General features: G+C 40.2%; 1 protein-coding gene across 1 annotated transcript; it reads left to right on the top strand.

Moving 5' to 3' along the window:
- The first annotated feature begins 3056 nt into the window (after window positions 1–3056).
- LOC120790791 (glial cell line-derived neurotrophic factor) lies at window positions 3057–26037 on the top strand. Its single transcript, XM_040128641.1, is given in 6 exon segments — window positions 3057–3081; window positions 6965–7027; window positions 7030–7051; window positions 8525–8615; window positions 13019–13193; window positions 25628–26037. Coding segments are annotated over 6 exon segments (786 nt in total).
- Window positions 26038–27635: the final 1598 nt, after the last annotated feature.

Raw genomic sequence — 27635 nt, 5'->3', positions numbered from 1 at the left:
GGGCTGAAGCTGTTGGGACCAGCAGCCTTTGCTGGACGGAGTCTACTCAGCCCCCTCCTCAGCTGGTCAGCAGAAATGGCCAGCAGATTGGAGTGTCGTTGTTGCTGGGTGGTTTATGATCAAAGTGTTCAATGTAAGGCCACATGTTGAATCTACTGAGGAAGGGGTTCAGCACATTGGCTCTGTGGTTGTTCCCATCTACAGTCTGAATGATGGCCTTGTAACCAGTGATTGTCCTTATACCTTTTCAGACCTCCCTGGCATCCTTCTGCTGCAGCCTGTGCTCCACTTTCCTCCTAAAGGCATCCTTTCCCTCTCTGATGTTCACTGATAGCTGTTTCCGGACCCTCTTTACTGCCCTCCTGTCAGCTGACCTGAATGCCCTCTTCTTCTCGCTCAGGAGTGCTTTGATGTCCATGGTAACCCAGGGTTTCTTGCTGGGAAAACAGTAGACTGTTTTGTCCAGGACAGAGGTATCCACACAGAAGTTGATGTAGTCAGTCAAACAGTCTGTTAGTCCATCTATGTCTTCATCATTTTGCATGAGAAAAAAACGTCCCATTCAGTGCACTGAAAGCAGTCTTGCAGAGTGGTGCCTGTCTCCTTAGACCACCACCTCACAGTCTTACTGGGGGCAGGTTTAAGCATGTCTAGTGGTCTGTACTTGGGCTGTAGGTGGACCAGGTTCTGGTCTGATCTTCCAAGTGGGGGGAGGGCAATGGCGCCGTAGGCCTCTTTAATGTTACCGTAGAGCAGGTCCAGGGTCCTGTCTCCTCTAGTAGTGCATTTCACAAACTGAGTAAAAGTGGGGAGAGTCCTGTCCATTTGAAGTCCCTGGAGATCATGAAGAAGCACTAGCGTGCAGAGGATCTGGAGTCTCGCAAGGGGGTGATGTAAACAACAACCATGTGAGAACTCTCTGGGTATGTAGTATGGACATGGCCCCACACCTAATAGTTAGCTAATAGCTAATGTCTGGGCTGCAGAGACTTTCCTTTAATAAAAGCGGAAAGCACACCACCTCTTCTCGTTCTGCTCTCAGATTTATTCCTGTCGCCCGAACTGTCTGTGAGCCGTTGATGACAGAGATGGGATCTGGAGAAACACGAAACACATAACACTAAACTCACGGAAGTCCGTCCGATTCCTCACTAGAGCCACTAGCTCATCCATCTTATTGTCCAGTGATCTCACATTGCCCGTGATGATAGAAGGGTGATACAGCTCATATCCCCTTTTCTCCATCAGTCTCTGTTGTCTGGACCCAGTTCTCTTCCCTCATTTCCTCATTCCTCTTCTGCATCCTCAGTGTGTCCTCCTCCTGATTTCTGTGGGGATGTCTGCTGTTTTGGTCACCATGCCAGTTGGCTTCAGCGCGATTAAGTTGGTCCCTGGTGTAATGCGATTGTAGAGTTGCTCCACAACATAGGTGTAGCTGAATGATAGCATTCAAAAAGGTATCTAAATGAAAAAAAGTAATTCCACTCTGAAAAAAATATACCAATACTCTCTCTACTAGCATTGTTAGAGAGGGCACAGCTTAAATAAGTTACCAGTAAAAATTTACACAAGTATGACAAAAAAATAGAGATAAAAATTTTGAAAAATAAGAAAACGAATAGGAGCAATAGCAACAGGCTGCATACACAGTTGGCACATTCGCACAAAAAAAAAAGAAGTGGCAAAAAGCCCCAGAAGAAATCTAATAAGTGGACGATGGGTTTAAAGCACATGCACACTTTTTTGCGCTTCCATATTGTGGGGTCTGATGAACATTTCAGTCTCAAGGGGCCACTAGTGGGAATGCATTTTTTTTTTACAATTGCTGTCATTACAAGAGATTATCTATAGTACATGAAAAAATGTTAGTTTAAGCTTAACCTCCTCTCTTTCATGCATATACTTAGTCTGGTTTATTCTAAACTGTAGTTGGTACAGCCACGCATGCTATTAGTGTGTCATTGCAGGCTATCATTTATACACACTGTCAGTGTTGTGTAAACCGATCCAGATCTCCCCCTTGTACCCTACTCTCCATCCATGCCTGCTTTACTGAAGGAAGCAGATAGAGGCTGAGCTATTTTAAGAAGCACGAAGAAAGAAAAAAAACTATTAAAAGCACAACATAACCTTTTACTTTTGCTGTCTTGTTTTGCTATTTTTACACCCTGGTGGACCTTTAGGTGATTTATAGACATCATTTTTGCGTCTATAATTTTAGAAGGTTCCACTTACAGCACGGAAACTTTACATTTCTTTCTTAACTCTAAGATCTCTTGGTTGTAATTTCTTTTTATTATGAGGCACTGAGTGAACTTGAAAGCAGCCTCTGTGTTATTTTATCATGCTATAAAATGTACTATAAACTACATTAACTATTTTGGATTGGATCCCAGATCCTTTCAAGGATGTTGCATGCCTTGCTCATTTTTATTAGTCCTGTTTTAGGTTCATTGATGGCTCATTAAGCTGGTCTAGAGTCTGTGGGCTAGAAATGCATTTTGGGGTTCCATTCCGCATTATATTAAAGCAGAGAAATGTAAGGTCTTTGATATCTTCCATAATATTACCTGTGTGTCACCAGTTCTTCTGTGGATTTTGAATGAGTTGAATTTGTCATATTGTGTTTGCTGCTCATGCTGAGCTTCTTCTTCGATTAAGACAAGACAAATTGAAATATAAAACTTATCACTTTCTTTGTGGTAGAGGATTTCTCCAAGGAAAGACCAACTGACCGCCAAGTGTACTAAACATAGCAAATGTAAGCACTTTGATGAACTGACTACTATGAACTAAGTTATGCTGTTTCACATCTCAGTGGCCACCTTAACCTAAGTGAGGGACTGAAGCCTTGAAGGTTGAACCTTCAAGGCTCAACCAGTGAAAGTCTTTATAGGATGATCACAGTCACCAAACTAGTGCTTTTTTTAGAGTAGGGCTCAACCTCTCATGAAGTCAGAAATTTCCAATTTAACGACCAGGGATCTGCACTCAAACAGCAGATAGTGGTCAATAGCAGTGGCACCTTCAGGCAAGCGGTCTCACTTCAGCACAAGATGGAAAATGGTAAATGTGTAAAAGGTAAATGGGAACTCGTATAACCATATAACTTCTGTTTTCTTTATGATCAGTTGTCACCTGTTCAAATGATATTTCCCATCTTTTCAAGTTGGCAACACTAAATGCATCATTTAACAATTTAGCTGAAATGGGACATAGATTATATGTTTGATTGAGGCTGTCCTGGCATAAAAAACAACCCCTTAGTTCATTTTTGCAGGCAGGTTATTATGACTCATAGTTACGTTTTATTGTTAAACAAAATCTAATGCTGTCATGTCAAACAGCATTAGTCTTTTCAGCAAATGCCTCACAATGATGTTTATAACGTTATAAACCTAACCATGTGTTTATTATTGTAACCATGACGACAAAAGTCCTGTAACCTTAACAAAGTACTAATTTTGATCTAAACCTCAGCCTTTCCCTAAACCTAACCAAGTGCCTAAAGCTAACCGAACCTTTAGTATAACATTGTCACATCATACAAGTGTTTCTCAGCAGCGAATTTTAACAGTTTATCTGTGGCATAACTCCTGCCGCTGTAGAGGAGTTCATTCAGGGGGGGCTCCAATGGATCGTATTAGAGAATAGGGAAAAACTTGGAAGGTTGGAGGACTTGTTAGTTCAATCACTTTTGTGTCAGTCTTGTCAATTAGTGGTAAAAGTTAGGAAAACAAACATTTATTTCATGACCTTTATTACCTTTGTTTTTAATTTTTATTTAAGATAGCATAGTGTCCAACTCTGTATATTCAGAGTAGTCAAGTGATTGCTCTGTGAATGTAAAACGCGTCATTAATCCACATTCTGACATTTTAACATGAATCTGAATAAATTCACCCAGTAAAACCAAAATATGTGTAAAGCAGTTGTTCCTAACCTTTTCCAAGCAAAGACCAGTTTTCAAGTCTATACCTGCTGGTGGAGAGTATTTTCATTGGTGTTGAAAATTGACTAATCACCTTTTAACTAAAATGTTTCATGAGCAACTTGGAACTCCACAAAGACTGACTGGTCGATCGCAATCAATGGGTTCGTGACCACTAGTGTAAAGCATATTTTATAAAATGTTCAGCGTCTCTGTCTCTTTGCCCAGTGTATCATTTTAATGAAAACAGAGGATTGACAGACATCTGGTCTGGTAGGTGCCCTGTGTAAATGTTGCCAGTCTCGTGTCTGTGTGTCAGTCTAATATATGACTAGATCTGTACAGACTCTCTGTAATCATCACAAGGGAAGCGGCAGTTCTAACCCATGTAAATGTGTAGACTTTCAGCTTTGTAACTTTGTAAAAGTGACTTTGTAAAAGTATAGACTTTCAGCTTTAATTGAAGGCACTTAACAAAACTATTGCATCTTCGGAGTCAATAGTTCAATTACTCTCTGAAAATGAGGGATGTATCAAAATGGCTTTTATTGCTAAACGGTTAATGTGATGTTTTGGTACCCCCCCCAATTAAAGCTGAAAGTCTACACTTCAATCAAATCTTAATGGTGTCGTTTCAAATCCGTTGTGGTGGTGTACAGAGGCAAAATTACAAAAATTGTGTAACTGTCCAAATAATTATGTACCTGTATTCAATGAGTAAATTTTTAGACAACAGATTTAACCTCACTGAGCACTTTATTAGGAACACCTGTACACCTGTTTATTAATGCAATTACCCAATCAGCCAATCAGGTGGCAGCAGTAAAATCCATATAATTATGCAGATACAGGTCAGGAGCTTCGGTTGATGTTCACATCAAATATCTAGAGTTTTTAATGGTGACAATACACTTCCAGGAAGGAGCAGTTCTGTGGACAGAAACACCTTGTTGATGAGAAAGGTCAGAGGAGACTGGCCAGACTGGTTGGAGCAGACAGAAAGGCTACAGTAACTCAGATAACCACTCTTTACAACTGTGGTGAGCAGAAAAGAAAAGCATCTCAGAGTGAACAACATGTCCAACCTTGAGGTGGATGGGCTACAACAGCAGAAGACCACGTTGGGTTCCTCTCCTGTCAGCCAAGAACACAAATCTGAAGCTGCAGTGGGTACAGGCTCACCAACACTGGAAAGTTGAAGACTGGAAAAACGTAGCCTGGTCTGATAAATCAGATTTCTGCTGAAGCAGCAGATGCTGGGGTCAGAATTTGGCATCAACAGCATGAATCCATGGCACACTGTGGGCCCCTTAATACCAATCGTGCATCCCTTTATGGCCACTATTTACCACCTTCTAATAGCTACTTCAAGCATGATAATGCATAAAGCAAAAGTCGTCTCAGACTGGTTTCATGAACATGACGATTAGTTCAGTGAACTTCAGTGGACTCCCCAGTCACCAGATCTGAATCCAATAGAACATCTCTGGGATGTAGTAGAACAGGAGATTGGCAGCATGAATGTGCAGCTGACAAATCTGCAGAAATTATGTGATGCAATCATGTCAATATGGACCACATTCTTAAAGAAATGTTTCCAACATCTTGTTGAATTCATGCCATGAAGAACTGAGGCTGTTTGAGAGCAAGGGGAGGAATTTCCCAGTATTAGTATGGTGTACAATGAGTGCTCAGTGAGTGTATATTCATATCAAAAAGAAAGAATGCATCTATCATAGATACATGACATTCATGTGTTTCCTTTGTATTTTCTTAGCATACAGAACATACAGTATGCTGTAGTGTCTATTTGACAAATAGGGGGTCCAGGCTTCTTGCCACAGGGTCCCCCCATAACCCCCCACCTAGAACCACAACGGGCAGACAGAGGCAAGTGGCCTTATAAGGTCCACCAAAATATGGATATATCTAATTATCCTCAGATCTACTTTGATCAGGTTGACTGTCCCCGGATCCCTTTTGGATTGAGTCTTTTTTTTTTTTTCCACAGGTCATGTTACAAATCAGGTCATGAATACCTGTAGTTCACAAATTCAAGCCATGGCCCCACAGCCTCTGTAGTGGAGCTGTTAAGTTGCTAGTGGTAGAAGACTGTGGTTGTATTTGGCAGCTTCATGCAGAACTGGAGACATGAATACTTAAGTTGAGTCCAAAACAAGTTAAACATTTGAGATTGATTGAAAACTAAGCCAAAACAGACTTGAGACAAAGTCATGACGAGGCCATTAAATCACAAACAAACTATTGCACAGTGTTACACATTACCATTACCTGTGCTTTTAAATTATAGCTGACTGACAGCAGAGAAACCTCTCCGGTCTGCTATGAGAACAACCAGTGACACAGGAGAGACCAAAAACAGTAATACGAGAGGCTGGCCATTGAGACCAAGACAAGTCAGAGTCAAAACACCCATGAGACCTATACAAGTTTGACAAAACAGAAAAAAGGTTAGATTCAAGACCAAAACCAGACCTGAGCATAACTGACCTGGCTCCAACTGTGAATTTACTGATCTGACTGTGAAAAGGGGTGAATTGTTTACTTTGTGTCATCCATTTGTTTATTTTAGAAAATATGGTGGGAGTTTTCACAGCTAAGGTGTGACGAGAAAGTTGATAATAACATTTACTTCCCTTTATTATTCAGATGGGTCATGATAAAACATTCCCTCTAAACTTAGATACATTTCTCTAGAGAGACCAGGCAGCATTTATTCAAAATGTTTCTCTGAAATTCTGTTGGAGTGAAGTGTGTTATCCTGTCTGAGTGAACTGAATTTGCTCTCAATTTCCATGGCACTGTGGTAAACAGAGCATGAATCATCAGTGAAACTACTGATTGATAAAGCTTTAACAAAGGCTAATGTACATCATTAGTAAAGTGAAAGAAAACCGAAATTCCTCTTGCTTGTGGAAACATTTCATAAGGCATTTAAGAGAACTCCTAATTAGACTCCTGAATGAAGAGTGCTTTTCTTTGTTATTGTTATTAATATTTTTGTTTTTTCAGATGGAAAAACCTGGTTGAGGCAGGAGGCGTCAACTACCCAGCACCACCTGAAGAATTGGAAGGTGAGCATGTTCACATAGGTTCAGGGTGTATTTCACAGCAAAGCAGTATGTTTTTTTGCCAGCTGTACAAGGAAGTAGTGGTCAGTGAAGTTATTAAATATATTAGTATATTAGCATTATTTTATTATTATTATTATCAGAATTTAGCATTAGCATTTCTTTATGAAGATATTCTGAATTCTGTATTTTAACATTCAGGGATGCCAATCATTTCAACCAGGACTGTAGATAAGACCATGTCAGACTATCAGGCAGGAGACCCGAGTTCACCCCATCACCCCAACCTCCAAAATTTCAAAATTACAGATAAAAACAAAATTTTTAATTTCAGGCTTTCTGAGGGCCCTCTACCCATGTTGGGGTCCAGAGTACATTTCCATTATTCCCCTCACTACTCTGCCCTTGGCAGCCACTTTATGATTAAGTTATCAGAAAGCGGGTTTCAGATGTTGTATCTATCGGAGAAAGCATTTCCGCCACATTTTTCAGTCATCTGTGTCTCACAAATGTGACAGAACAGGTTCACTTCTATTTTAATCAATCCAGCTGCTTACATATGCCAGGTAACCTCTTGCATTTTACTCAAGCTATACAGACATAAACATGGCACAAAGCATATCATTACGCATGAAGTCTGTTTTCTTCCATTGTACACATGTAATTACAGTGATTGTGTATTAAGCTCTAAGCGCTGCCAAATGCACATGACTTAACACATTGGGCGGCTATGGCTCAGGAGTTAGAGAGGGTTGTGCAATAATCGGAAGGTGGTTCGATCCCCAGCTCCTCCAGTCCACATGTTGAAGTGTCCTTGGGCATGATACTGATCCCCAAATTGCCTCTGATGTATCATTGGTGTGTGTGTGTGTGTTTGTGTGTGTGTGTGTGTGTGTGTGTGTGTGTGTGTGTGTGTGTGTGTGTGTGTGTGTGTAGAAAGCGCAGAATGTATAGAATAGAGTGCTGTATGAATGTGTGTGTGAATGGGTGAAGTGCCAAAGTGTAAAGCGCTTTGAATGGTTGATAAGACTACAAAAGCGCGATATGAGTGCAGTCCATTCCATTTACCATTTACATCTTGTGTAGACACGGACAGAGCACTGGAGTTGCTTCTGCTGCTCTGTTAATGTGCTGCTCATGCTATGCCTCCTCTGTAAACGAACCAAAAAGCTCCTCACTTGAAGCATACTGAGCTTTTACCCTTGTGCTCATCAATGAAAGAATATCTGAGAATCAGAAGGAAAAGTAGGCCAGTAGGATTATTTGCTGGCAGACTGTTGACATATATACTTCACCCTCAGCCAGTTTCCACTACATTGCCCATTTGATCTGGGCCTTAGGTTCCTGCCAGACACTGCAGAGAAGCTCATTTCATAAGAGATGTTAAAATATTAACCTCACCTGCAAAGCGGGAAGGTGTCATGTGTCAAATAAGTAATTAAAGAGGTGCAGATGTTGGCTGCAGGTATCCCAAAAGACCATAGAAAGGAGGCCTCTACAGACTCAAAGCCAGACACAGGGAACCCAGACACAATTTCCATGTCAAAGAGCTGACGGAACAGGATGGATCAGCTTACCCAAGGAAGCTTTCAGTTTACACAATTTAACACTGTATATCACTACATTAGATTCAAATCCAAAAAATAAAGTCCTAGTGGCTTGACTCTAGGGAGGGCAAAGTCTGTCTGCAATAGGTAGGTCACCACTTTGGTCCAGACTGAAATACCTTATCAACTATTGGATGAACTGCCATGAAATTTGGTTTAGACAGTAACATTCTCCAGGGCATGAATCCTAATCAATTTGATAATCATCTGAGTTTTCATGTAACTGGTGCTAGCAGGTCTAAGTTTTCTGCTATCCAGTGAAATATATTGGAATATACTAAATGGATTGGCACCAAATTCATGTTTCCCAGTGGAGATTTGTACACTAGTAGCAATATGCAGGAGTGTTGTAAGAGTGAGTCTTTGTTTTGTCAATATCTCATGCACGCGCACAGGGGGTTTCACATTATTTCACTGAACAATGGTGAAGAGTTGGTGGTGATAAGGTGGCAAGAAATGCAGCCATGTGCCAACAAAAGCATGGAGGAAAAAAAGTGCTAGCAAGCAAATATGAGCGACTGTGCTCCTCTCAAAATTGAGCCCATAGGTCATCAGTGCAAACAGCTTATTACGACCCAGCTTTGCATCAGCATTGTTTGTTTGATCCATGATCGTTCCACAACTTAACCAGGTCTTTATTATTGTAACCATGACGATGAAGGTCCTCTAACCTTAAGCAAGTATCTATTTTAACCCAAACCACAATTTTTCCCTAAACCTTACAAAGTAGGTTTCGTGCCTCAACCTAACCAAACCATGACTGTCCCACAACCTTAACCACATTTATTATCTTTACTCTGACAAGGAAAGGTGCGGTACACCTGCCACTGGTAGGCTCCTCTGGGTCATATTATTGATTCATAACAACAGAGGTTTATACCAATGGGTAGGGACAAACGACCTATATGGTCATTTATGTTGGAGGACATGTTGAAATATGGACATAAATAATGTAGGTTTCACATTTTTTACAATAAATGACTGAAAATATTTTATTAGGAAGGGAATGCATTCAACATCATTCTTAGGGCTCAGTGACACTATCACAGAACAGGTAGTGCTGCTAAAATGATTTCTTTTAGGTCTAGGGGATGTAATTATCCCTGAGACTTATGTCTGTACCAGCTACTAACAGGCCACAACAAACCTGAATGCCTTGGTTGTTCACACAAGAAAGGATGCAGACCTTACTGGAAATCCAGAGGAGCTCGGGTAGCTTTCTGCTGTCACTCCACTCTGCACCCTGCACTGTCACATTTTTGGTTCAGAGTGAAACATAATGAGGAGTGGGGCACAATGTCAACACTGCACACAAAAATTCTTCTAATCTCATAACAGACTGTAATTTGCTGAACACATACACGCCAAGAAGATTAGCCCTTCTAAATTGATTGACCCCATGTCCATTTTCTAACATAAACCTTTACACCATCTGACAATTTTTTTTTATTTATTTAATTTTTTGGTCCCTCTACAGATAAGGCTGTTAAGCGTTGTGGTGAGACTGGAACTTGCAGGCATGTTTGTGCTGAATTTGTAATCTACTGTACCTTTGACTGATTAGTTATTTTCTCACATTGTCATGTTGACTGTGACAATCCAAACTTGTCTCCTTGAAATTGCCTTTATGTATTTCTAAATTTTCTTCCCGTCTGTGTTGTTGTGACAAATGTAATCCCTGCCAGGATCATGTTCACAGGCAATGCGTGAAGCGCTACATGTACCGCACCACAGTCTCATGGCAGGCGTACAAAGCACAGGACCTTGTCAACAGGTTTCCCATCCAGACTCCTGTGTGTCATTACGTTTAGCAACTAAAGGACTTTGGTTAAGGTTAGAGAAATATTGTGGTTGTTGTTACATGTTGATAATCAGGTTGTTTTTTGTGATTCAAGTAACTGTGGACTTTTTACCAGACCATGATCCCTGGGTTGGTTTCCCTAACCCAAACCAGGTGCCGTGAGTTCCTCAACATAGCAATGAAAAGTTTAATAAAGCTGTAGTCTTTCATATTGTAAGATCAAATATTTTGGCAGGAAACAAATGAAATATGCTGTCCGTGAACATTTTACCGATACGTTAAGTATCAACATTTTTGTGACTACCAGATGCATTAAATAACAATCTTTCCTTATTATGTTGATTGAAAAAAAATGTAATCCTTCAAAATGTTTCCTTCAAACACTGCTGCAGATTAGTTGTATATAAATGCAATTTTTAGGAGACCGAGTTGGGCTATCAGCTTTTCTTCCATTTTGTTTGAAGTTCATTAATGTTGTTGCGTAGAGTAGAAAACAATAATGTGTTTCTGTTTCACAAAGGATTAAAAAAAATCGCTATAAGTTGCTAATAGTTTTTCACTTCTATGTGCAAGAGGACTGTTACATAAATTTGAACCTCTTGCAATATTCCCACATTGTACAACTGGACAACTTTTGAGTCTTTGAGTTCCATTGGGCAGTGCAAGCACATTTTTTAAGGTTTACTGCACAATGAATGGCATTCTCTCATTTCTCCAGTGTTTGAGTCTGGATGTATGAACATATTAATATTAATAATATTAAAAGTAGCAAAATCATCAGCATGTTTTTTTGCAGTGTTGGAAAATAACTAAGTACATTTACTCGAGTACATTACTCACAGTAAATACATTAATAGGGGCTTGTACACTACTTGGTTAATTTCATTATATGCTTTACTCCAAAGATTGTATGTTTTATTCAGCTACATTTATTTTAAAGCTTTTGTTAAATTACTTTGCATATTTGGATTATTAATACAACATATAATCATAAATATCTTATGATGCAGTATTAGATTGAACTACCCAGAAGCATATAAAGTAGTTCAGATAATTGATATGTACATTAATACATCCCTAATTATAATCCAGTGTCCAAATTATACGAAAACGATGATGAAATGTTGAGTGAGGCCACTGAACTGAATGCACTGGGAGGATGTGCGCTCCAATAGCCTGTCATTAAGAATTGCCATACAGTAATTACACATAGGTGCACAAATAAACGCGTAAGTACTTTTACTTTTTGTACTTATGTATACTGTTACTCAAGTAAAATTTTGAATGCATTACTTTTACTCGTTACAGAAGGTTTCTAATACAACTATTGCTACTTCTGCAATTTTTACTGAAGTGAAAGAGCGGGGGTCTTATTTATAACCATTGCCTAAGCACAAGACAGGGTTTGAACCGTGCGTACATCACTTTGCAGGGAAGAGTTGGGATTTATAAAAAACAAAAATGGTTCATATCCACTTCCCAAACCCTTAGAGCTCAGAGGAGGTGGTTGGGCTCACACTTGATCCCGGTCAGTTGTGGAGCATACCATCAAATTGCCAACTACGATTTGAATTAGTTTTCAGATTGTTTTTTGTACAAAATTGCTTCAGTGAATACGTGCCTGTGCTGTAAGGGGCACCAGGAGCACAGAATGCACTGGAGACGCTGAGAGGTTGCCAGACACACTCTGCGTTCTCCAGGCACCTAACCCGACACCACCTGCAGTCATTGGCAAATGTGACAATGAGAGGAACACCTATATGCTGGATTTGGGGAGATAAATACAATGTTTATTGTTCTTTTTAGATATTGAGTATGTGATTTCATCAGCCGTGTAGGTGTCTATAGCCTACAGATGCTTAACAAATAGCAAGAGCTGAGTTTCAGTGTCCCTGTGTGTCTATCATTCCATACTCTGGTGGTGTGCAGCAAAGTATTTAAGGCACCCAACTCCATGTCTGACCTCCTTGTTTAATCTCAGTCTTGTTTGTTGTATTCACAGCTGCTCCAGCCCTCAGTCTCAAAAACTCTGTTTTGTGTGTAACACTGCCTCCATTCTCCACAGGAACATAAGGGATTTGCATTGACCATTTATGGTTAATTGCTGGTTCGTTTTGGGCGGAGTATAAGTCTCAACAGAGTGCACACATATTCAAGTTGATTGTGATTTATAAAGAGAAATTTGCTTATAGGTGTGCACAAAGTTTTATAAATCTCAATATTTTTTGGTATACACCTTTTCTGACTTTTCCTTCACACAGTTTTATAAGTGAGGCCCCTGAACTTGTTTTTTGTGGCTTGTTAAACAGCAGAGGAGTGCACCGTGCCTGGCAGACATACCTCTGGCCAAAAGTACCACTTAATCAAGGTTTCTACAGTGATGGATTACCGTTTTGCCCCTCCACAACTTGGGTGCTCCGGTGAAAAACATAAATGTATAACCCTCACATGTGTCTTTGTGATTGCACACTCTCCTGCTTGATGATTTTTACAATGAAGCGCAAGTGAGTCTGTTAATTCTTCAGCTTCCATTACCACCCAGCAAGCCTGTTGACCAAAGTAACTGTGTGTTCCTTTATATTGTCAGGTGATGTTGTGGGTGGTGGCAACATTGCTGACAGTGGTGGAAGATGTGTTTTCTGAGGAAGACAATAAAGAGGCTCAGTCAGAAATCCAGCGTGTCCTCAGGGAGCCCTCCTGGTCTCCTGCAGAGGATCTGGAACAGGACAGCAGTGTCTACAGACCCTGGCCTGATGCTTTTAGTAAGTAATCAACTTTCTTATTTAATCAGCAAGGTATCCAGAATCAAGGTCTGTTTGTTTGCTTGTTTCATTTAATTTATGGTTAAGCATAATTTGCTGTGATCAATTACAAATTCTCGTAGTTCTGTCTGGACTGGTCAGTTCTGCACATACACTCATCGAGCACTTTATTAGGAACACCTGTACACCTTGGCAGCTGTGAAGTGTATAAAATCCTGTAGATACAGGTCATGAGCTTCAGTTACTGTTCACATCGAACACCAGATTGGGGAAAATGTGATCTCTTTCTGGCCAACAGTCAGTGACTTTGCATGATTGCATAATTTGTTGGTGCCAGACAGGCTGGTTTGAGTATTTCTGAAACTGCTGGTCTCCTTGGATTTCTAAACACAGCCTTCCCTAGAGTTTACTCAAAATTGTGTGAACAGCATAAATCCATGGACCCAACCTGACCTGTGGCAACAGTCCAGGCTGGTGGTGGTAGTGCAACGGTAAAATGCAATGAAAAAGGAAATGGTACAAATTTATTTTAGGAAATTGGTCATTTATTAGACATAAAAAGAAACTCTAACTCCAAACTCTAGCTAGGCTTTTCATTCTGAAATGAGCTATCTTCCCCTTCTAAGCATTTGGTCACTCTTAAAAGTAGTCACAAAAACTGTGCCTTTTCCACTTCCATCGGTGTGTCATTTTCTCTTGGTTGACAGATCTGTATCTTAAGGTTAGTGGCCTAGCTGATGTCAGTACATTGAATAAAGGAAAACTATATATCAAATAAAGCCATAAACCATTTATTTTAAATATCCTAATAAATTACCTAAAGAACACCTCCCATTTGGATAGAGAAAGCTGGTCTGCACAGGGTAACAATAGAATTTTAGAGATAAAACTGTTGGTCAAGGTTAAGTTGGGTCTTCAAGGAACATATGTAAGTTAATGTAAATTAAAGACACATATGACAAGAACAGTCAGAATGATCTCAGCTTGCAGAGGTGTGGGGTTCTGTTTTCATGAACCTGACGGCAGAGCGCACTGCGCCCTACGCAGTGCAGCGGGTGCGTGCCGAGCGCATTTTGTGGCCAGGCACACCTGGCGCACGTGCAGCACACTTGGAAACAGTGTGGGATCAGAAAGAATGCATCATACATTATAGGTGGGCATGTCAGAGGTTGGGACACTGCTTTCATCCCCTTTTAAAAACAAGCCTCTCCCTGTCATGACTCACAAACAGTTTGGGAATCCTGTGTGTTTTTCCTCAGAGGAATGTCTTTATTGTATATGACATACAGAATGTCAAAATATGAACACAACAGCTTAAATACACTGCCAAGAAAAGATGACGAGTCTTCTCAATTGAATTCACTTTTGAATACATTTTGGACATCGTGAAGATCTTACAATCATAATGCTTTCTGTGTGTAATGGTTCAATATTTTATGTCATACAATAATCCATAACCATCTGCCATAAAATACCACCATAGTGTCATATCTACACTGAAAGTAGAATCTGGAGCAAGAGAGATGGTAATTCTGTTGCATGCTAACATGCTACACAACAGAGAACCAGAGATGGCCGAAAAACAGTCTGAGAGTAGAAGGTCTGAGGGACAAAGTTTAAAAAGAAGGGCTGTGATCAGGCGAGGGGGAAGACCCACGTTAACATCGGTGAGGCTTTCCAACAGTGGAGACTGCATGGTTGGACTGGCAAAGAAATTCAGCCCTGGACTTATCCACTGGGACCAGCCCGCACCCGAATGACGGGCACACAGAGAGGGCCGGTAAAGAGACTGACGGGGCAGGTAAAAACTTGAAAAACTTTATGGATTTTTTACGGTCCATCAGCCCAGTAATGCGGCGGCCCACTTGACATCCCACTGGGATATGTCCCATTAGTCCCGATGGCCAGTTCATTGTTTGCTCTATATCATAGTGTTTGTCCGTACAATGTGCAAAGGGTTTTATAGCCATGTAGCCCTAACAACAGAAGTTTGCTAGTACAGTGGGATTATTTGGATTGATGCCTCATTCGAAATGCTATGCCAGGTAATGTTACCTTCCTTGTTAGCTTAGCTACAAATCTAGGGTCTTCCCTTCTGTTCTGTAAGAAAAACCTAAACAACTAACTCCCGCTGGTTTTTACTCCATTGTGTTTTGGATGCTGTGTTTGTGTGCATGTAATTTGTTTAATTTCGTTTTATATTATAAAGGTTTTTATTGACTGCAGCTATGAGAAAGAGCATCCACTTCCACACTGTATAAGATGCTCTGGATTCCGCCATTGTGTCGTTGCCTTGGCAATGCGTGTCCATGAACGTGGGGGGCGGAGCTTCTGAAGGGAGGGGTGTATTTGTTTTGCTGTTGAGTTCAAATATCAACAGTCTTTCTCCAGAATCACTTACTCTTCCTTTAATGTTTTATTTCTGTATTTCTGAAATAATGTTTGAAGTTTAATTCAGTCTAGATTTTATTGTTTTTCATAGAAAAATGATTCCTGACAACCTGGTAAATAAATAGTTGCCTGCCTTATCTTCATATTGCGACACAAAGGTAATCCTGGTATGATCCACAAATAAATGTATGTTGTATGTATGACTTTGGCCAGACCTGTTAAAAAGAAGGTGAGACATGCACTGATTCCACAGTTACCAGGTGTTCTGAGTGAAGACACTGCGGGAGGGGGAAGGAACAGATTTACTAGCTGAGTGAGAAGTTTTAATTGATCTAGGATTTTTCATGAGCCTCTGAACTTCAACTTTCAACTTCCATGTGTCCAGTACACCTGTTGATTTGCTGTAGAAACTGTAGAGTAATGAATTAAAACGACAAGTTTAACGTACACATGAGCACTGAGGTTTCTGTAGTTATTATGCAACAGTCTGGTGCTGTTTGCACAAAATTTAACCAGCAGATCTGCCGTACGTAGTTGTGGCTTGACAACACATCACTCCTGTTAGTGCCTGCAGATGGAACAGATACTTCTGCCTTCAAACGGCTGTTAAGAGCCTCAACAGATTAAGGGAAAGGCCTTGAGTACAGACTACCTACTAACTGTTGTGGATGACTGAGCTGGTAAGAATCATTCATTATTCTGTAGTCTGTCTGGCTGGCATAAAGCCTGTCTGCATGATCATATGTCAGCTGGCTGATAAAAGGAAAATAAAAGTGGAAAGATGAGCAAAACATGAATAAAGGGGTTTGTGCGATTTAAGGGAGGTTTATATGGGTGTGATTTTAATGAATCCTGCTCTGAGCAGGTGAGTGGCGGACCTCACAAAGCATGCTTATTCTTGGCACCAAGATTGCTGCGCATTACAAGATTCATGTCGCCAAACTCTGCCACGCTTTTCCTAGCACCACAAAAATAGGGCTCATGATGTTCATGGGCAGAGATGATAGAAACTTTGTCTGTTACTGCTTCAAAATGGGATTGTATTTGATTAGAACTTGAGATATACGAACAACCCTTTAAAAAATAGTAAAGGAAATGTAGAAATTCAGTATTATTTAGTATGTTGGGAAACTTTATAAAGCATACCCAGTGTGAACAAATAAAATATTTTCATTCACTTCTGCATAAGGTTGGTTTGGGTCATGTTACATAGGCTGCCTCCAGGCATACACTGCTAGGCTTTTATAAACTTGGGAAGGGCACTCTTTATTTTCATCTTTCATTGTAACATTACTCAGACAGTTTCTGTGCAGGTAAGATGCTGAAAACAAAGCTTCATAAATCTGAGTTGGAGGCCATAAAATAGCAGCATGTCACCCCTGGATGACTAATATAGCCTCTGGAAATTTGCCTGGTAGTTTTCAACACTGAGTATGACCTTGGTCAATAGAGCAAGGCCCCCTTTGTACAACAGGGTAAAAATAATCAATCCAGTGTGCAGGTTTCTGTCATGCATCGTAGTCCCGTTCATCACAGCTACCAGGGAAATAAGATGAATGGCTTTGGATTATATGTCTGTTTATTCTACCAGTTAGTTTGCTATGTAGCCAAACCAGACTTCAGAATCTTTTATGATAAATAATATTTTCTAATAAAACTACACGTAAAAAAAATAAATAAAAAAGTAAAAGAAGATTTGAGGGAAGCCAGCCCACACTCCACCATTGACTAAATTATTACTGAATCAGTATGTTAAGCAAGAGTATGATCTAGCAGTTTCAATCTTTAATAATCATTTTCTTGTTAATACGTTAGACTAGGTCAAAAACCTAGTATGTGGCTGGACCACCCTTTAACTCTCTGTGCTCACATATACAGTATTTTAATACAGCTAAATTCCCAATAAAGCTGTTCTCATTTACATGGTTTTCTGTTTCTGACAACGGAACAAGTTTGAAATAGTGACTGAAACTTTAACCAGCAGTCACTTCCAAGCCATTTCCAAGCTGCTGCTCTGCTGCTAAAATATTGATTTTATAACCACGACGTCATCTGACAAAATCACCAAACACCTAGGTTAAAGACAACGGCTGTGCTGTGATTTCAGCTGCATTTACCTGTAAAATGATCAGTCAGAGAGAAAGTTAGAAGCTCATTCACGTCTGTGTCAGCTGCCGTACGGTCATTTGAATGAGACGCATAGAGAGGTGTGTTTGCAGAGGTAAAGCCTGACCTCATGCTTGCAGAGCAATACTGGTGGATATTTCTACACAAAGTAGCTAAAGTTTGTCCGAAAAGTGGCTAGATCCTTCGCGAGGGGCTTGTATGAAGAAAAGTCAATAAAGGGGTGTGAAAGTCGGTAAATCTAGTGACAAAGGTGCAGCACTGCCTGCCTTCAAGATGCAATAGAAACTGTCAGTCAGTCACAGACATTTTCTGTTTGTAGGGCTAGCCCTGCCCTACAAACAGAATTTAAATTAAAGTAAATAAGCTGTATCTGATATATCCAGTGTAACCAGCATACAGGGTGAATAAACTAAAATGGATCACACTTATATGGCACTTTTCTAGTCTTATCAACCACTCAAAGCGCTTTACACTACTGTCACATTCACCCATTCACACGCACATTCATACACATACACATACTGATGGCATCCCAAAACTGGGGTTCAGTATCTTGCCCAAGGATACATCGACATCGAACCACCATCCTTCTGGTTAGTGGACGACCCGCTCTACCTCCTGAGCCCCAGCTGCCCCTATCCCCTACGTATCCAGTGTACGTGCTCAGTTGCAGTGAACAGTCTCAGCACAGAACATCTGAGAATTAATTTTAATGGTGGTATATGATGCAGACAAGGAAGGGTGAAATTTTGGGCCACCACTGGAAGCTGCTCATAATTAGGATCATTTAGGTATTATGGATATAGGGAGTCTACAGCCGCTTGTCAGAAACTTACACCATCTAGAGTCCCTTTGGGGCTAATCACTCATGTAGTAAGTACTGAGTAGACAGGGGAAACTGAGAGTTTTTCCAGATTTAAATTGGGGGGAGCTGTATTTACTGAAAGCAGTACATAAAACTGCAGACTTAGTACATACAAAGATTTAAAAAAAAAGTATTAATATAAAACACCTGTTTATGCATTATTGAGCCATGAGCAAGGTTTCCATACTTTATGCATGTAAACATACATACTTATACTCATATTTTCCTGTATATTCCTTTACAGATATAAAACTCACCCATCAGAAGCTACTCTCAGACTGGACCAATCAGAGCAGTGCTGGATAACACTGTATGATTGTGTCTAAAGGGACAGAGTTTGCCAATACTTACAACAAAAATAGAAAATACAGATAATATAGAAAAATATTATACAAGAACATGTTGAATCTACTACATCATTAAAATTCCCTGTCATACAACATCTGTATCACACAAATTACCCAAGAAAGAAACAATTATAACAGAAGCTACTACACAGAAAGTAGTAAATAGGGAGAATAGAAAATAATTATACACTTGCCCAAAAACTGGCTACTTCCATTTGAATGGCAAAAGGAAGTAGCAGTGGGCCAGAAATAATCCTAATGTGTCACGATCTGCTACTGTCCTGCCGGCCCCCTGTCTCCCCTCATTTCCTCAGAACTACCTTCCTCTATTCACCCCCCAGATGTCCTCCGACTTTCCTCCTGGTTCCCGTTCACCTGTCCGCCCTGCCCATTCACACATCTGTTCTCACTTCTCATCTGCCCTGCAGTCAACTGGTCTCTCCCCACCTGCTCCTCATTCCCCAGTCAGCATAGCACTATATATACCTGCCTTTTGTCGCTAGTCCTTTGTCCCTGAGTGTATTCCTAGTACATCTGCTTCTTCCTCTTAGTGTTTCCTTGTGAAGCAGCTACCTACGTTTTGTATCGTGTTGACTGTTCTTGCCAGCTTGCCTTTCTACTCGTCTGGCTGATTGTCCAGCCTCTCTGCCTGTAAGCCTGTTTATCTTCAATTTGAGTATCTCCCCTGCATCAGCCTGCCTTTGTGTGTCTGCGTTCTGCGTGTGCTGCTGTTCAGCAAATTGTGACAAAATGCTGACAGCAAAGATATAACAAAGGCTTTTTACTCCCTTGAGAGACATTCAAAATATATTTACCTAACATTCTTTGAAAGTAGACTGCGATCTGTGAGTCATTATTGTGAAAGATTGCTTTGATTTACTCCAGTATCTGATGCCTTCTTCCCCAGGCCTATATGAACTCAAAGAACACAGGCACAAAAATCAGTGACTGTACAGCTACTGCATATCGTGTCAATCACTGGTGTTACAGACTTTTGGTGGTGCTGTTGGGCAAACTTAAGTTCTGTTTCTCCTGTTTTTGTGATCAGAAATATCATACTGAAACACTAACGTATCCGGCTGAGAGTTTCTTGCGACTCCTCTCTGAACAAAAACAATGTTTAGTATAGTTAGACATGACTGCCTAAACATTGCCCAATTCAGCTGTAACATGGAACAGTTCTATAATTACATGAAATAATGCAAACCCATATGGCATGTTTTAACATGGCTGAATATTTACCTTAGCGGAGTCTGACTAAAAGGATCCTGCAATTTTTGCCTGGGGGGGGGGGTATTACTATGCATCTTTTAATCATCTTTTTTTTCCTCATGATTACAAGTTTTTTCTTTTCACAAACATCAAGGCATGAACTGACATGCACTTATTCGGCTGTATATGAGCATTCTACAGTGGTGATTACCATTCCATAAGGAATGACTGCGTGGAGGCATTTAGAGAAAGCCTAAGGAATCCCCAGGTCAGGACGTAAAAATGATTCAAGGACCTGGACCAGGTCTGCACGGCGGAGCGGGCAACTCCTGTTTGATATGTTCCTGGCAACTAAGAAAGCAACTTCAGCGCCTGCTGGAGTTGAGCCAGCAGCTCTCCTCCCCTACTGATAATGATGCCGCACTGTGGCAGTACATTTTGCACCACTCAGCTGATAACCAGAGGAATTTGACTCCCAGTTTCAACCTCCATGTCTGCTTTCAATTTAATCACACATGGTCCCCCCCGGTAGTTGATGAAACTCCATTGTAATCCAGAACATAAACTGAAGTTCGAGAAGTTTTTTACCCTCCAGTCTCTAAAGGCGTAGACATCTGGGCCCGTATTGACAAAGTGTCTTATCCTACCATTAGGACTCCTCCTAAATAGCAGTAGATTTTCCTTTTCAAAGATATTCACAAAGCTCCTGAAGGCACCTTTTACTTTTTTTTAATTTACTCACTCTGTCTACTGTGATTGTTAGGTGACTGGTCTTTGCCGGTAAATATGAAATACAATATTCACCAATACATAGGAGTGTGAAACAGAACTAGATTAGATTAGATTAGATCAGAATAGATTAAATTTTTTTTAAATGGAAATTGAAGTAAATTAAATTAAACTTTGAAATTAAATTGGAATTTTATTTTCATTTACTTTTTTTATTAAATTAAATCTATTACTTACATTTAGAAATTCACTTCAAAGTTAAATTAAATTCAATATAAAGTGAAAAAGAAATTAAAATTAAATACATTTAAAATTTAAATACAATAAAACATTTTAATTAGATAAATTTAATTACATACTGTAGACATACATACACAGGTAGATTTTGTTAGTAACTGTTTAGTTGTAAACAAATATTATCTTGTTTTTTGACTGGACTAATCTTTATCTATTGACGTAGTAATTCTACATTGAGAACATATTCCACAGGTAATCCATCAATGGCTATGATAGTTGGTGATTATTAACAGTACACTTGATATCAAACAAATGTGTAACTGAGCATTTTTGGTTTGTGTCAATGTTTACAACTTCGATGAGAGGATGAAGCAGAACTATCCCTCTGGTCATGGAAAAAAAACGAGAAAAAAAACACCATGACAGTGAATTGCAGGAACAGCAGTCAGGTCAACTTGTGTTCTCTCCTCTTCAGGTTTGATGTCAGAAAATAAGAGTAACATTTAGCTTCTAGCTTGCAGTGCATCTCTCTCTAGTCTGTCTGTCTCATCTCTTGGTTTGTCTGTGCTTTGTCTACCTGCCACTTCCAGGACTGTGTTCTGTGACTTTGTGCCTGACAAAAGTGAGAGTGAAATACAACTATTTATTGCATTTGATAAACTGCAACTGCAAATCAGAAAAAATAAGCAAGTCACACGTGAACATGTGTTCATATGCGCATGCACAAAACGAAACTCATGCTTTCCAGAAGCAACCTCTGTGGGGACCAGTCCAGACAATATATGGGCGTGATGGCCCTCCTCATAGGTGTACATAATTTTAAAACAAGACTATGATTATCTAGTCTCTCAGTCAACGTTGAGTTACAGCTCTGGACTAATGCAAGATGGAAAGCAATGGATTGACATTGACTATTGATTAAATATTGAATTTAAAATGTTGATTAGCTGGGCATACAAGGCAACGTAGATGCCGATCTCTCAGTTAACAATAATATCAAGTATTCAGCCAAACCATTGTATGAATAGTATTTTATATTTGAAAAGGGTTTACGTGGCTCATGGGTCAGGTAGGAGGGCCCCTTAGCAGAATTCTGCTTAGGGCCGAGGGAGGTCAGGACCAGCTCTTGGGTAGAGCTCCACCTCCCGCACCAACTCCAGCCCCCTCCTCGCCAGAGAGGTGACATCTCACATCCCCAGAACTAGTCTATGATTCCAGGGAACGGCACACCCAAATCGGCACCCTTGCCTGCCTTGACTGTCTCTAACTTTCTCTCAGACATAGGAGTTACTTTTAGCACTAAAATGCTTTGTGAATTAATCTTACATCAAAAACTTAGGAGTCCTAAATTTAGGTATGATAGACCATCATTTTTAGGAGTTTCTCCTTATTCAGCCAGTTAGAGGCTACTTTTAGATGTACAATGTTTTGTGAATAAAGTCCCTGGGATATATGTGGAGTCAGTACATGATTTTTGCTTTATGTTTGCTTTATTAATATAATCACTGCTCCAACCATTGTCTGTGGTTTTTGCTCTCATACAGAAATAAAAAATATTAACACAGCTTCGTCCTCCAGCTTGTCATTATGGATTTGGACCAGGATGCTGTCAGGTGAGGGAGATTAACTAACCAGAGAACAGTTGGCCTGCCAAATATGTTTACATACACCAGGAATTTGTGTGTCGAGTTGAGTAGATGTCAACATATGGCTGTGTGTTTAGAAGCGATACAAGATGTCTTTGTGAACTTTTGATACCCTGTGCCTGAGTCCCTCCCTTACCATGAATAAACCAATTAGTAGAGTACGTCTGTGCAATAATATGCTAGTTAAAATTTTAAGATGCACGTTACACAGTGAAGTTCTAATGTCAGTTTTGTGATGAGATTTGTTTTTTCTGGGATTTTACATTATTAACATAATATTGTGATATACTGCAACTTATATGCCCTTTCCTGGTCTTAGAGTACAGTTGAAAGGTTTTCTAGCTATAGCTGAGAGAAATAAACAATAAATGCTTCTACCTTCCATCTGCTATCTATTATTACTAATGACTTTCTTGCGTATAATCCTTGTGGAATATTTTCACCAACATTCATCTGTAAGACAGAAATGGTGGCCTCAATAGAAGTCTAAATGCACTTGAAGCTGCACTAATCAATATTTTTTTTGTTAAAAAATGAATCAAAAGACAATGTCTCATATGAAAGGTATTACTCGTAGTGACAAACCCACAAAAAAGTATCACCTGACCCTTCAGTTCCTTTCAGATCTACAAAGCATTGTAGTGTCTTTCAGCTAATTGTTTTGGTTTTATGGCCCATACATTTACTGCTTTGGCTCAAAAAAGCTCTAAAAACCCACTTTACACTACTCGTTCAGCAGCAAACAACAGACAAAGTTACAGCTGCTGAACATAGCGGAGTATTTACTTTTCCATAAGAGTGGATGGAAACCAGACTAGAGCTAAAGGAGAGTGTATATTGGACTTACATCTATCTTGTGGACACAACCCGACTCCTCAAGAAAACTAATGTTGCTCTGTGTCTGCTGGATGTGTAAAACGACAACTTTTCGCCAACACATTTGGCATATCAACTTCATAAGGTGATAATATGTGTTGACAGCTTGTCCTGCTGCCCCTAAGTGGCCAAAAAATATTACCAGTGGAGGAGCCAGAAAATTATCATAGGGGTCACCAGGCCGAGGTCAGTTATCACTTTGTGGTGGCACAGAAATTAGTATCTTGTTCAGTTTTTGTGCATGGTATGGCGCTGTACAGATTTTTACTTATGGCCAAAATGCGTGTATCTGCAGGCAGTAAGTGAAAACAGTCCCATATTATTTATTTACTATTATTAGTTTGTCTTTTTGTTTTTTGATCAACAATATTTTTATTCATTTTCAGTAGCTTTGTAACTTGTACCTGAATTTCTGCTCTTTGGAGATTGGTTTCTATGTTCCTTTTCTTACTTTTGTCTTCACAGTATAACTTTCCAGCATTTTAAAACTCACTGGATTAGAAAAATAAGTTGGTGTACACAGCTAAAACTACCTTATAAATCAGCTGATTCATTCTGATACTGTGTTTTGTGGAAAAACACCTGGAGCCCTGCTTGCTCGTGGTCTGGCCCAGTTTAACCTCCCCGCTTAGCACTCAAAACACAGACCCAATTCAGCATCCGACAATGGCAGCTCACTAGAGGGCGCAAACATGCTGCTCTTCCAGTTTCAGTTAGTCCCTGTGACTTATCAATATAGATACAGTGAAAAGCTTCAGCCTGGAGTTAAAACTCCTGCCACTTTTGTGTAACGACAAGTCTGACTGTTCTAGTCACTGTTCTAGTGGAGCTGTTAATGCCGGAGCGTGAATCGCTAATGCTAACCCAACATTTCCAGTTGCTGCTCCTTCACATTGAAAGCATCCTGTCAAATCAACCAGTGGCTGTTATTGTGAAGCATCCATGGGAAATGCAAGCTATCTCTCACCAACTTTAGCCCGCTATTGGGGGGCAATTGGGCAAAGAAAATACTTTTTGGGCGCTTTTGGTAGGTGTATCTGTTTTAATGATGACAAGGAGGAATGTTAGCGGAAGAAACAGATACAGTGAGACTACTTTTCGGTGTGATGGAAAAGAAATTGCACTGTGCGTGCAGCAGCAGGAGATCAGATTTCACTCAGCGCAGGTATCGCAGTCATATGAAAAGTCAGTAGCTATTTTATACCTTGCATGCTCGGATCTGTCCATCACTAAAACAGATCCATTCATGTACTAGTTGTCGATTAAACATCTTTCTGGTAATTATACTGCCAGGAGTGACTTCAGTTTTATCCCACATCAGCAAAGCTCAGCAACCATGTGTTTCATCTCCCCCTCAGACTACGGTAGCAAGTGAGCTGAACACAAAGTGGGTGGGGGAGGGGCAGTGCAACCAGATGAGCGCGCTGTTAAAACGCACCCCCAGTGGAGCTAAGGCAGTGGGGAGAAATGGTTCCACACAAGAAAAGAATGAGCGACTCTGGGCTGGCAAGTGGGATGGCCAGACTTTAGCCTGGGCCAGCGCCATTGAATGTTACTGCTTCCAAGCAGTGCCGTGTCTTAGTATAAAGTACCCTCAAAGATACCATGAAATGAGCAAATGACCTTCCTGGAAAACTGTATAACCTTTGCAGTGACCACATGCTCACTAGAAATTGTAACAAAAAAAGCCACAAATAAAGTCATCACAAATTTTTGGACAACCCACCTTTCTGCCTGATCTGTCAAATCAAACTGCCTATCACTCCATATTTGCTGCACACCTCACTGTTTATTAACCTGTTTCAACAGAAAATGCATCGCTTTAACAAGGTAATGATAGTGATCCTAAATTCACTTGAAAAATTTGAGTATAAATTTGGTCTCTGTCTGACTCAGTGTCCTTTTAGATACAGCCACAAAAGTCAAAAATGTCCAAATAAAATTTGCATGAATCAAATAATTTACTATCCCGGATGTCCAATGTGTGATTCCTTTTCCTTGTAGAAGAGTGGTCACTGATGCGGGAAGAGGAAATCCAGCAGGGCAGATGGCGGCGCTCCCCTCGTGACCCAAACTCGCCCCGATCGTCAAGGAGGAACCGCAAAAAGACCAAGAGCAGCCACGACTGCCATTTGGAGAGGAAGGAGATGCGGGTGCGGGATCTTGGCCTCGGGTATGATTCAGATGAGATAATCCTCTTTAAGTACTGTGTTGGCACATGCCACAGCTCCCGCAAGAACTATGACTTGGCCCTCAAGAGTCTTATGGACAATGGGAGCATCTCCGGCAAAAAGGTGAGCAATCACCCCTGCTGTCGGCCTACTCGCTATGAGACTGTGTCCTTCATGGATACCCAGACTACTTGGCAGACAATTAAGTGGCTCTCGGCAGCCAACTGCAGCTGTATGGGTTAATTGAAAAGAGTATCTGCAATACACAAACACAGAAAAGCTCTTGTGTCGAAGAGCAGGATATTGTGAGGCCTTCTGTCTTCTTTGGGGGACTTAACCCTGGTTGATGTGGTCTGAGGTGTGGGCCTGAAATGGGATCCACAGTGCTGTGGCCAGGGCTTTCCCTCCACTAATAGCTTGGCTGTTGTTGAGGGAGATTCAGCCTGGGGCAGTGGAAGGTTTGTTTAAATTCCACCAGCAATAAGCACAGAGTAGGAAGCTATCAGTACTGTTACAATTCATAATGTGTTATATTTTGTGTTCTTCATTTAGCCTATTGAAGACTTTCAGGTCCTGCAACATCCCTCTGGCAGCCAGGTTTGAGATCTTAAGCTCTTTGGCAGCCACTCGGAGAAACTGATTACATTTCTTAGCATGCAGCTTGGCTATCTCACCAGAGTTCAGAATGGTCAATTGATAACTTCTATGTAATTTTGGACCGGGAGCTGAATAGAAGCTGTCAACAGTTTTCGGACCAGCTATTTAGCTGATACATCAGCTAGTCCTTAAGTGGAAACTAGCATTAGATAAGGCTAACTGCATGCAGAAATTTGTGTATGAAATATCCAGCAGGTATGAAGGGTAACATTTTACTTAATTAGTGTTCACAAATTATTAATTTGAGTCAATTTATTAACAGAATGGAAACATTATTATTTTTCATCTTGTGAAATTTAAGGGCTATCAAAGATAAGACAAACTTAAGTTTAAAGCCAAAATCCAAAGGCTATCCATTTATCTTGGTCCAAAATCGAAATAAACCTGTATTAAAGACAGTAAGCCCTTTCAGATTGTTTATGACCAAGCAACTTTTACTGTTCATTACAGTGAACATGGAGTGCTGAAATACCATCAGCATCAATTTAGCAGCTTTAGCATTCAAGGGACCAAAAGTCTGTACGTAAACATGGTAAGACATTTTAACATTGACATTTTGTGCAGTTAGCCTACTGACCCCTTAGCTAGCCAACAAAGCCAAAAGTTTAGATACATTATTCACTGTATCTAATCAGACTATTCACTTTTAGTTTGAACATTACTGACTTACAACCAGACCACAGCATTGTTCAAATATTTCTCTTTTTCCTGCTTGGTTGTTTTATAGGATATAATCCTTATCCATTATTTGCCAAACGCCAGTTCTCCAATGAACCTCTATGATGGAGCCAAGTGTGATTTCTGGATATTTCTGAATCAACTGCAAAGCCTCTATTAAAACATAATTAAAATAGCATGAAATCAGCAGACTCAAATCAACCAAAAACTCAGTTTAACCAGTTTAAAGACCAAATACTATGATGTGAGTACACGCTAATAAGAACTTAGACGTTTATAGGAATATGGTAGACAGTTTGGTAGATGTTTTGCTTTGTTTTTTTTTGTAAATACAATGGTCTTTATAAGACAAAAATTAGCTTTCACCATGTGATACAACTCTACCTTTCCTTCCAGGGCAGCTCAATTCAGTCACATACTAGCTGGTCGAGGAAAAGTCAGTATCAGTCTTCCAGTGTCCTAAACCGTCTCAAACACATGCGCGCGCGCACACACACACACACACT

Source organism: Xiphias gladius, chromosome 6 (assembly GCF_016859285.1).
Source record: "Xiphias gladius isolate SHS-SW01 ecotype Sanya breed wild chromosome 6, ASM1685928v1, whole genome shotgun sequence".
Taxonomy (NCBI): Eukaryota; Metazoa; Chordata; class Actinopteri; order Istiophoriformes; family Xiphiidae; genus Xiphias; species Xiphias gladius.
Note: the sequence above shows the minus strand (reverse complement) of the source record. Positions and strands in the feature narration are given on the sequence as shown.